The following is an 11,009-nucleotide window of genomic DNA, read 5'->3' as shown; positions in this document are numbered from 1 at the left end:
TCCAGGGCTCCTTTTGTTTCTCACATGTCATATATATATATATATGTCTATCTTAGGGTTTCTATTGCTGTAAAGAGACACCATGAATGTAGCAAGTCTTAGAAAATATCTGATTGGGGTTTGCTTATAGTTTCAGAGGTTTGGTCCGTTGTCAGTGTGGTGGCAAATGGCAGCACACAGAAAGACATGGTACAGATCTGCAGGCAACAGGAACAGAGAGTGACACTGGGCCTAGCTTGGGCTTTTGAAACCTCAAAGCCCACTCCCCAGTGACACACTTTCTCTACTTAGGACACGCCTACTCCAATAAGGCCACACCTCTTAGTCCTTCTCAAGTAGTGCCCTTCTTTGGGGGCACTAGCATTCAAATAGATGGGAGGAGCCTGAGGAGGCCATTCCTATGCAGACTGCCACTACCGTTTTAATTCCCATTCGCATGATGTCCATGTGTATCACATACCACTGATGTATCACAAAGGAAGAGATCAGGTCTGAGAACTCCAGGATGTGTACAAACCCCACGCTCTGAACTCCAGTCTGGACCACACATGACCAGAGGTCAGCTTGATTACTTTGCTTGATGCCAACTAATTTCTCTGAACCTCAAATCCTGCAGAGCAGATTAGCAAACCTATTTTGTAGAGTCCTGATTCATTTCACTTACTGAGGAAAAGCAGTGAATGGCATTCAGACACTTAATTTGCATATATGGTACTTTGCCTCTCAGTTTCCTTATCTGCGAAGCAGATCTAATGACACCTAATCAGCAGGGTCATCTATCATGGGATAGACTAGAGCATTATTAGGCCCACCTTATCACCCCTCAGGAGATTTAAGTGCATTAAACACAGATATGTGTGGTCCCCTTGAAGACTGTGCCTGGTACACGGGCTATGCTGCTCTGCAGGATTGTATTTAAGATGGAGTGACTCCAAGCAGAGAGTTCATGAGAGTGAGAGACAGGCACTCCTCAGTTACAAATGCTCTCTAACAGTGAGGGTTCTCCCACCACCTGCAGTCTCAGAGTTCCTGCCCCCTAACTCCCGTTTGTGGCTTCAGACACCTGGCCCTCCCCACTGTCCCTGGCCACAGATTGCAGTAAGGGACAGGTGTAGGTTTCTGCTCCAAACACATTATAAGTGCATGTGGCAGAGCAGACATCCTCGAATCCTCTCTACCCAATCCCAAGACTGCTTTTCTCCCTCATTCCTTCCTTTGGGATTGTCTCATATAGCCCAGGCTGGCCTTGTGTAAACTCACTGCGTAGTCAAGGATAACTCTGAACTTTTGATAACTCTTGCCCCCAATTTCCAAATGCTGAGATTACAGCTGTATGCTACCATGCCACTTTTCTGTGGTGCTGGGTACTGAGCTTCGGACTTTATGTATATCAGGCAAGCACTATACCAACACGGCTAATCCCCAGCCGTACCCACTGAGGTTGCCAAGGGAGCTGGCTTTAGTCTCCCAGACACCTTGGCCGTCTGTTGCCCAGTTGCAAGATAAACATTGATCCGAACAAGTCACTCCCTTCAGTAGAGAGAGACATTCTCTCCATCAAACCTCGGATGCCAGGCTTTCTGTGGCCTGGCTGCCTGGTCACCTGCCTGAGAGGGTCAGCCATGAGTCCGTGGAGCTGCTTAGCAACTCGGGGTGACTGGATGACTGTGTCAACAGTTCAGGGCCAAAGGCTACAAGAGCCAGAGTCTGTTTCCTCTGTCAAAGCTTAGGAGGGTGACACTTGGCTGCCAGCCTCCCACTCCCCCGTGAGGAGCCCTGCTCCCAGCATCAGACCTCTGACTTCTTGTCCTTTAACTTTCCCAAGCATAGGCATCATGGCCAGGAGTCTCTCTGTGGGTGAGACGGTCCCAGCTGGGAGAGCTCAGAGTGGGCAGGCAAGTGCTAAGCTCTTTATTCTTTATTCTTTCCAATGAATAAAAACAAGGAAACTGTTTTGTTCTTTCTTTCTGTCTTTCTGTCTTTCTTTCTTTCCCCTTCCCTTCTCCCTCTTGCTCTGGCCCCCCACAAACTCCAGACCAAAGATTTTATTGTTGCTGTTGTTTCTCATTACTGATGGTTGTGAGCCACCATGTGGTTGCTGGGATTTGAACTCATGACCTCTAGAAGAGCAGTCGGTGCTCTTAACGGCTGAGCCATCTCACCAGCCTCTCCCCCTCTTTCTTTCTTTTTTTTCTCCCAGGTCACCCTTGCAATCAAATCTTCCTGCCTCAGCCTCCAAAATGTTTGGATTACAGGCAGGTATCACCACACCCAGCTTAAAACAAGGCTTCAGTTGGCTTGGGGAGATGGCCTGGGGGTAAAGCACCTGCTGCACAAACACAAGGGTCTGAGTTTGGGTCCCTAACAGCTGGGTAAAAACCAGGCATGGGCACATCCAGGTGATGCTGGCGCTAGCGGATTGGAGACGGATCCTAGGGGTTTAACGACCAACCAGTCCCCCTTAAATAGTGAGCTCCAGCAACAGCGAGTGACCTTATCTCAAAACAAACAAACAAACAAATAAGTGGCCCATGCATTTAATCCTGGCATTCACTAGGCAGAGATAGGCAGATTTCTGGAAGTTTTAGGCCAGGCCAACCTACACAGTTAGGCCCTGTCTTAAACAAGCAAACAAGAAATAAATGTAGAGAAACAATTGAGAAAGACATCCTTCACAAGTCCCCTGACTGCTCACACACACACAGGCACACACACACACACACACACACACATGCATCACACATAATACTGGGATGCTGGAGTCAGGGGAGAGGTTTTAGAGTCAACCAGTGGGTGGGCATGCCAAGGGACTTGGAATCCCCTGGAGCTCCCAGATGGTGGGTTTTCTTGTCCTTCCTTTACAGTTCTCTACACTTCCCAAGTTGGTCCTGTCAGTTGTGTCTGTCTGCCTTCAAGGGTATACAGAATACTTTTTGTTTGATGTTTTTGAGACAGGGTCTCCCTATGTAGTCCTGGAGGTCCTGGAACTTAACATGTAGACTAGGTTGGTTTCAAACCCACAGAGATCTGCCTGCATCTGCCTCCTAAGTGCTGGGGTTAAAGAGGTATGCCATCATACCTGCCTAAAGAATCTGATCTGAGATGCCAGAGAGATGGCTCAGCAGTTACGAGCACTGGCTGTCCTACATGGAGGCTAACAGCACCTGTATCACCAGTGCCAGAGTTGATCTGACAGCCTCTCTGGCTTCTGTAAGCACATACTTGCAGGCAAAACATTTATACATATACACATGTATATGGATATGGATATGTATGTGTGTGTATATATATATATCGATCTGATCAGTGCTTTTCTAGATGAAGCCCTAACATTGCATGAACCAAACATCATGGTGACATGTGCCTGTAATGCCAGCCTTTAGGAAGAAGACACAGGAAGATCAAGGCCATACCTCGACTACATAGGACCCCATCTATATATCATCTCTATATCTCTATATCTCTATATCTCCATATCTCTACATCTATCTCTCTATCTCTATCTCTATCCATCTCTCTCTATCTATATGTATATATATGTATATATATACATATATATATATATATATATATATATATATATATATATATATATGATGGCTTTTAAAATGAATGATGTGTCTGGGACCTTCTTAATGGAATCCTCAAGGCCTTGGGTGTTTCTTGCTTCTCCAAAAAAGTATGGGGGGAGGAGTGGTAGGATCCAGGGAGCCGTGAGGCATGGGGGAGTTTCTCCTGTGGGCAGGTTTCATTGCTGGCTCCCACATCCAGCAATACTAATAAAATTGATGATAATAATTAAGACTGCATAATCACCATGTGTTTGTTTATTCCCAAGAAGCCTCCTTTCCCTGGCTCCCATCATTACCAATTCCATCCTCATAGATGGTGGGCGTTAACTGCGCTCTAATAAAAGGCAGTAACTGCCCCTGCTTCCACCCCCACAGCCCTGGGGTAGCTTGGCTTGCATACTTACCTCAAGATGTGTGTGTGTTGAGGGGTGTACTGAGCTCCCTAGTCTCAGATGGAGCAACTGAGACAGAGGGCAGAGGTCACAAAGAAAAAAAAACCCACGTGTAAAAAAAACAAAAAACAAATCCAAAAAACAGTCTTTCTCTTTTGTAGCCTCCTCCCCTCTTATAGGAGTATTCACCTTACCAGAGTTAAATTCTTTAGGTGTGTGACCCTGCTAAGGCCACTTGTAGCTGACTGCTGTCGATAAGAGAATTGACCATCCCACACATTTAGCCACTAGGACCAGCACTGTATCCTGTTTGGTAACAGTGGGCCATTTACTTCAAACGCATGCTTCTTTTTTTCTTTTAAAGGATTTATTTACTTTTATTTCATGTGCATTGGTGTTTTGCCTTCATTTGTGTCTGAAGGTGCGAGATCCCCTAGAATTAGCACTATAGACAGCTGTGAGCCGCCATGTGCGGTGCTGGGAACTGAACCCAGGTCCTCTGGAAGAGTAGTCAGTGCTCTTAACAGCTGAGTCATCTCTCCAGACCCCTGAGAACATCTTTCTTTTTCTTTTAAAGATCTTTGCAAAGATTAAGACCACGGGTAAACCGGAGAAGCTCCCCCTTGCAGCACATAGTTGACAGAGACCCACAGTTGGACAACATAAAGAGACTGAGTGACTTCAGAGCCTTCAGACCTAAACAGGATATCTCCCAGCCCGCCCTCCCTTCCAGACTCCGGGATCTCTGCAAAAGTGGAAATAGATTGTAAGAAGCAGAGGTGGTGGAGGCCTCCATGGAGACAGCCTTTTCCAAACCCAATGGGCGGATGCACACATGGATTCTGGGACCGTGACAGCGTGCACACGGTGTGCACAGCCTCAATCCAGACACAAATGTCAGCACAGAGGAGGGGAGGTGGGCACAAAGCTCATCCCTAGCCATGAAGCTACTCTGATAGAATCTGATATCTACTGGGGGAGGGAAATTAGTCTTCTGACAGCGCCCGAGCTGCCATGGTACCGAGTATCGGGCATAGGCCTGGGGGATTAACAAAAAACACAGACACGGGTCATTCTGCAAGAAGAATGCCAAAGCTATACTAAGAGACCAGCAATATATATACTAGAGGCCAGGGAAGGGAACAGGAAAAAACAACTATAGTCATAGGTCAGGCACCTGGGAAGTCCGTACCACACTGGGGCGGGAAGGCAGGAATCAAGCTAAGCCACGGGATGTTTTGCTCTCAAGAAACCTGTGCAAACAGCTCAGCTGGGGGCGTTGAGCCAAGCTCTCTGGTTCCCAACAGTCTTCTCCAATGGAGTCACGCTGTGTATATCAATTATACTCCAGGGTCAGTCTCATGCTCAGGAGAAGTTGGCCAAAAAATCAGACTCCATGGTTCTGTTTGGTTTTTTGGGTTTTGATGTGTGTGTATGTACCACGCGCGCATGCACACACACACACACATGTTTTTCTTTTATTGAAAATAGATTTGGGGGGGATTGGGTGGTGGCAGTGCACACCTTTAATCCTAGCACTTGAATGGCAGAGGCAGGTAGATCTCTGAGTTCAAGGCCAGCCTGATCTACAGGTAAGAGTTCCAGGATAGCCAGGGGTACAAAGAGAAACACTGTCTTAAAAAAGCTAAGGTGATAAAGAAGAAGGAGGAGGAGGAGGAGAAGGAAAAGGAAGAGGAAGAGGAAGGAAGAGGAAGAGAAAGGAAGGAAGGAAGGAAGGAAGGAAGGAAGGAAGAAGAAGAAGAAGAAGAAGAAGAAGAAGAAGAAGAAGAAGAAGAAGAAGAAGAAGAAGAAGAAACAGAAACTAAGGTAGTAATAATAACGACATTGTCGATGATGAGGACAATGACGACAACAACAGTAATGATATATCCAAGTTTGTCAAATGTTATAGCTCACCAGTGTGGCCAACCTTATAAGAAGAAGCTACAACAATCCCATCATTTCACACAACCACAACATCAACAAGCACAAAACAGCCAGTGTGTTGATTTTAGGATTTTCTGGGATATTTGTATTCCTGTCTCAGAAACAGGTGAGATTTTAAAATTCTAGGAAAGAAGATCCGGACTGAGCCTAGATCTTTTCTCAGTCTCCAAGACATTGGGGTCAGACTGCCCGGGTATATGGATCGTGGAAAGATGCTTTAGAAACAAGAGGAGTCCTGAAGCTGTCAGGAGGGTGATTCTCCGACCCCACTCTTCCCTCCTTTCTATCATGGTCAGCTGGACGTCTGGGAAGCTAGGATCAGATCAGCCAAGTGCTCATTTCATTCTCTATCCCATTTTACCGAGATGAAGAAATGATAAAAAGGCATCGGGAGAATTTCCTCTCCTGTCCTTTGTTTGCGACAGTGTATTGATACACCTGTAATCTAGCCTGGACTGGTAATTCTCCTGTCTCAACCTCAGAGACTCGTGTGTGCGCCACCACACTTAGCTAGGAGTCCGGGTTGTTTTTGTTCCTATCTTTCCACCTGCTAACCTTTCAGATCTGGAAGACTATTTGACCGGCGGCCCCACCTCCAAAGTGCGAGGAGCATCGCCGCTTTAAGAGACGGGCCTTTTGTCTCCCTGACCTCGTCCCGCCCCTCTGAAGGCTTCATTGCGCCTGCGCCTCGAGCTTGAGCTCTGGGGTTGGGTAGGACCTGGTTCCGTGCAACTTTCAAGTGAGTTACAAACTCCGCCCCGACACCGGTGCAGGTGGTCGGACGCTCGGAGACCCCGGAGGTCCGTGAGAGCGGAGGTCCGGCCTGCCACCCGGACCCGAGACTACCAGCGGCGCCCTCGACGGGGGACGAACGGTTCTCCGCGGCAGGAATTGTGGGACTGAGCCACCAGGATTCGGCGGGGCGGAGGAACGTGCCCTCCCGCCTCGGTTTCTAAGGCGGCTTCCTCGGCGAGGCCCTCCGTCCACTGGTTCCGGGTTCTCCTGGTTCGGGGGTCGGAGTCAGGGGGTGGTGATCTCCGCCTACACCGAGGGAGAAGTGTACTGCAGCACCACTCGGCCTCTAGTCCCAGCTCCTGAGTGAGGGTCCCTCCGGTTGTCTCTTGGGGTCATCCCCTAGGCTGTCAGGATGGTGTCCTGGATGATCTGTCGGCTGGTGGTGTGAGTATGGCCACTGTGAGATCCCCTCTCCCCTTATCCCAGGATGTCAACCTGCCTTTGGGTGGAAACTGGGAACGTTTGTAAAGAAGGGAATTTTTTGAAGTTCATGAACCCGTTCCCCCAGCACACACTTAACGGTCCTGGAGGTCTGAAGTGGGACCTGGTCACCGCACACCTTGTTTCCACCCTGCAACCTTCTGGCCTGACAGAGACCCTTCCTGCAGACAGGTGCTGCTAGGGCTTAGGGCTTTTACCCACAGTCCTGTGAGAAGGTGATCAGGTGCTGCAGTGGGCGGAGGATCCAGGTGCCTCCTTCTCATCTGAGCAGCCACATGACCCACCACCCTAGCTTCAGCTGCAGTCTGCACCTTACTTTTGGCTCTTCCAACAACCTAGCTCAAATGTCCCTCACTGCACACTGGTGGCCCTGGGCCTGATTACGTGTTGTGGGAGGGGACAGCCTAGTGTTCTCACCCACCATGTTGTGTGTTCTCAGTCTGTCCTGTACCCATGGGCCACCAGCGCAGGCCTGGGCAGGCTTGGGATGTTTGTAAACAGCCGGGGTGGGGAGGCAGCCTCCCGGGCACTGACTCAGGCACCCAGGGTTGTGCAAGCCAAGCGGGAAAAACAGGGCAGGCACTGCCACCTCGCACCCAGGTCAGGGGGAGCAGCCACCTGCAGGCAGGGAGAGGGTGGGGCATGGTGCCCCTCACACGTCCTGTGGCTGCTGTTCCAGGCTCGTATTTGGCATGCTGTATCCCGCATATGCTTCCTACAAGGCTGTGAAGAGCAAGAACATTCGAGAATATGTGAGTGCAAAGACAGCAGGTGGATGACAGACAGCCCTGAGGAGTGGTCAGGGAGGTGGTGGGACTTGGTGATGCTGGAGGGCCTGGGCCGGCCTGGCCTGTCAGACTCCAGGGGCTCGAGGGTGGAACCGACCTTGAGTAGAATGGTCAAGAGGAAGGAAGGCCAGCCGTTAATGTGACCATGGTGGATCTCGTGGGCGAAGCATGCTGGGGACAAAAGGCAGTTTCTCAGGGGCTCCTGTCTAAGTAGATGTGGGAAAAATGTGGCCAGCAATGCAGTGGGACTGGCTTTGAGGAATCTCTGGGTTGGGCTAGTTGGAGGCGGGCCCTGGCACCTCAGGCTCCCAAGCTGAGCTCTGTGCACTCTGACCCGCAGGTCCGGTGGATGATGTACTGGATTGTCTTTGCAATCTTCATGGCAGCAGAAACCTTCACGGACATCTTCATTTCCTGGTTTGACACAAGGATTGGCAGGCTATGGGTTGGGAAGGCCCACCCACTACCGGGCATCTGGCGGCTCACGCTAACCCCTCCCCTTGCTTACACAGGTTCCCGTTTTATTATGAGATCAAGATGGCTTTCGTGCTGTGGCTGCTCTCACCTTACACCAAGGGGGCCAGCCTGCTTTACCGAAAGTTTGTCCACCCGTCCCTATCCCGCCATGAGAAGGTACCCCTGAGGGAGATAGCAGAAACAGAGGAGGGTGTGTCAGGGAAGCGTGAGAGAAAGTCCCGTATCTCAGGTTCAGGGAGCCAGAGGTGCCCGGGTCTTATTTCCTGTCCCTCTATAGTTTTGCTGTGGGACTGGGATAGGGGTTGGCCTTCCCCATCCACCTGGATGATACATACGGATGCCCTTTAGGGGTGTGACAAACCAGCAGGAAGTTGACACGGGCATGGAAGAATGGAAGGGACACCCACTAAGTTGTAGAGTGGGTGTGTAGTTGGAAAGTCCTGCTCTCAATTGTTGTTCTGAACCTGTGTCTGTGGCTCCTGGGTCCTAGGTAGGGCCCATGGGATTATGACAACCAGAGGTTTCTTGGGGTCTGCAGAGACGGTGGCTTCTTTTATTGATCTGAGCTCTCCGCCCTGGGTCTGCAGGAAATCGACGCGTGTATTGTGCAGGCGAAGGAGCGCAGCTACGAGACCATGCTCAGTTTTGGGAAGCGGAGCCTCAACATCGCTGCCTCTGCCGCTGTGCAGGCTGCTACCAAGGTACTCAGGGGCCCCAGTGCTCACCTCACAGCACCCCCCCCTCCCCGAGCTCCCAGTGTCTCAGTTCTGAATTTTGTGCCCCAGTGCTTAGCTGAAGGGCAGCTTCCCTGTTAAAGCCCTTCCCCTTGCCCGCCTCTGCAATTAACAGTGGCTCCCTTCCCTCACCTCCTAGAGTCAAGGCGCTCTAGCCGGAAGACTGCGGAGCTTCTCAATGCAAGACCTGCGCTCTATCCCTGACACCCCTGCCCCCACCTACCAAGATCCCCTCTACCTGGAAGACCAGGTACCCCGGCGCAGACCCCCTATTGGTAAGTGGAAAAGGGAGGGAAGGCTGACCTGGGGAGGTGAGCCTCTCTGAGGACCAGTGGGAAGCTGGGCGTGACCCCAGGCTTGTCTAATTGTTGAGCTCTGCCCTGCCGGCCCCTCTTTGACAGGGTACCGGCCAGGCGGCCTGCAGGACAGTGACACAGAGGATGAGTGCTGGTCAGACAATGAGATAGCCCCCCAGCCACCCGCTCGGCCCCGAGAGAAGCCTCTGAGCCGCAGCCAGAGCCTTCGGGTGGTCAAGAGGAAGCCATTGTCTCGAGAGGTGAGCGTGTTGGAGGGACGATGTGAGGGAGGTGGAGGGAGCCACCATGCCCACACCGCTCATGGTATATTGGTTTCTCTCCCCAAGGGCACCTCACGCTCCCTGAAGGTCCGAACCCGGAAAAAGGCCATGCCCTCAGACATGGACAGCTAGAGTCTGCAGATTCAGGCCACCTCACCTCTGGAGCCAGCCGGGGACCTTTAGCTGCTACATCAGCTCCCTGCGCTCTGCTCCTGCCTGAGGCTTGTGCCTAAGGGGCACATGGTGTGGTACCCTGCACAGGGATGCACTCACTGTACCAAAGCAGGCCAGGCCCAGGGCCTATTTATTGCCTTCCTCTGCCTTATACTTTCCCAGACACGGGATCTGAGCCCCACAAGTCCCTACAGATGAAACCAAAAGTTCAACCAACTGTGTTCATTCCTTCTTGTCCTTCAAAATACTTGACAGCCTGTTCCAGGGCCTGGTGTGTGTGTGTGTGTCTGTGTGTGTGTCTGTCTGTCTGTCTGTCTTGACAGCCTGGTGTGTGTGTGTGTGTGTGTGTGTGTGTGTGTCTGTCTGTCTGTCTGTCTGTCTTTGACAGCCTGTTCCAGGGCCTGGTGTGTGTGTGTGTGTGTGTGTGTCTTGACAGCCTGTTCCAGGGCCTGGTGTGTGTGTGTGTGTGTGTATGTATGTATGCACGAGCACGCAAGCGCGCGCGCACCCTAGCTGTGTGTTTCATGTTGGTGAGTGGTCAGACTTGTGAATATTTTTATAAATAAATACCAGTGTTTGGCCTCTCCTGATTTGTCTCTTCACGTTTCATATTCTAACTGACAGCTCCATGCCAGCTCTGGTGAAGGGTGTAGAGACTGCGGGCAGATCTCTGTGCCCCGCCCCCGGCAGCAAGTGTGCTTATGGCTGCTCCTAGGGACCCTGTGCAGGAGGATGTCTGTGAGTTCGAGTCCAGCATGGTCTAGCCATAGGTCAGCTAAGACTACGGAGACCCTGTCTCAAACCAGAGTCAGGAGTCAGTACTGGCCCTGACAGGAAGAGGCAAAAGTATGAAGAGCCTGTAGAGACTGCAGAGCAAACCTGGGGAGGCCGGCTAGGGCTTCCATGAACCTAGAGGGGTCACAGTTGAGAAAACTCTTCCCCGTAGACAAGATTAGGGTGAATTTGCACTCTAAGCCACAAGAGGGCAGCAGCTGCCTAGGGCCAGGCTGCCCCCACCTTTCAGGTCAAGGTGGGCGGGGCTCGGAGACTAGCCAAAGCCTCACCCTGCTGGGGCTTGGATGCAGATGGGGCAGGCCAAAGGAGTGATGCAG

General features: G+C 51.0%; 1 protein-coding gene across 1 annotated transcript; it reads left to right on the top strand.

The window, feature by feature from the left end:
* Positions 1–6,596: 6,596 nt before the first annotated feature.
* Positions 6,597–9,937, top strand: Reep4 (receptor accessory protein 4). Its single transcript, XM_052191002.1, has 8 exons — positions 6,597–7,090; positions 7,827–7,899; positions 8,276–8,352; positions 8,448–8,568; positions 9,000–9,113; positions 9,286–9,421; positions 9,548–9,702; positions 9,790–9,937. The coding sequence occupies exons 1-8, from the start codon at positions 7,059–7,061 to the stop codon at positions 9,853–9,855; spliced, it is 774 nt and encodes a 257-aa protein (XP_052046962.1). The 5' UTR covers positions 6,597–7,058; the 3' UTR covers positions 9,856–9,937.
* Positions 9,938–11,009: the final 1,072 nt, after the last annotated feature.

The sequence above is a fragment of the Apodemus sylvaticus genome, chromosome 8 (assembly GCF_947179515.1).
Source record: "Apodemus sylvaticus chromosome 8, mApoSyl1.1, whole genome shotgun sequence".
Taxonomy (NCBI): Eukaryota; Metazoa; Chordata; class Mammalia; order Rodentia; family Muridae; genus Apodemus; species Apodemus sylvaticus.
Note: the sequence above shows the minus strand (reverse complement) of the source record. Positions and strands in the feature narration are given on the sequence as shown.

Bases quoted from the DNA above. Each gene is read 5' to 3' on its own strand.
- Reep4 (XM_052191002.1), top strand. From the start codon at position 7,059: ATGGTGTCCTGGATGATCTGTCGGCTGGTGGT. The intron at 8,569-8,999 runs GTACCCCTGAGG...CTGGGTCTGCAG, and splicing joins CCCTATCCCGCCATGAGAAG to GAAATCGACGCGTGTATTGT. The intron at 9,703-9,789 runs GTGAGCGTGTTG...TCTCTCCCCAAG, and splicing joins GGAAGCCATTGTCTCGAGAG to GGCACCTCACGCTCCCTGAA.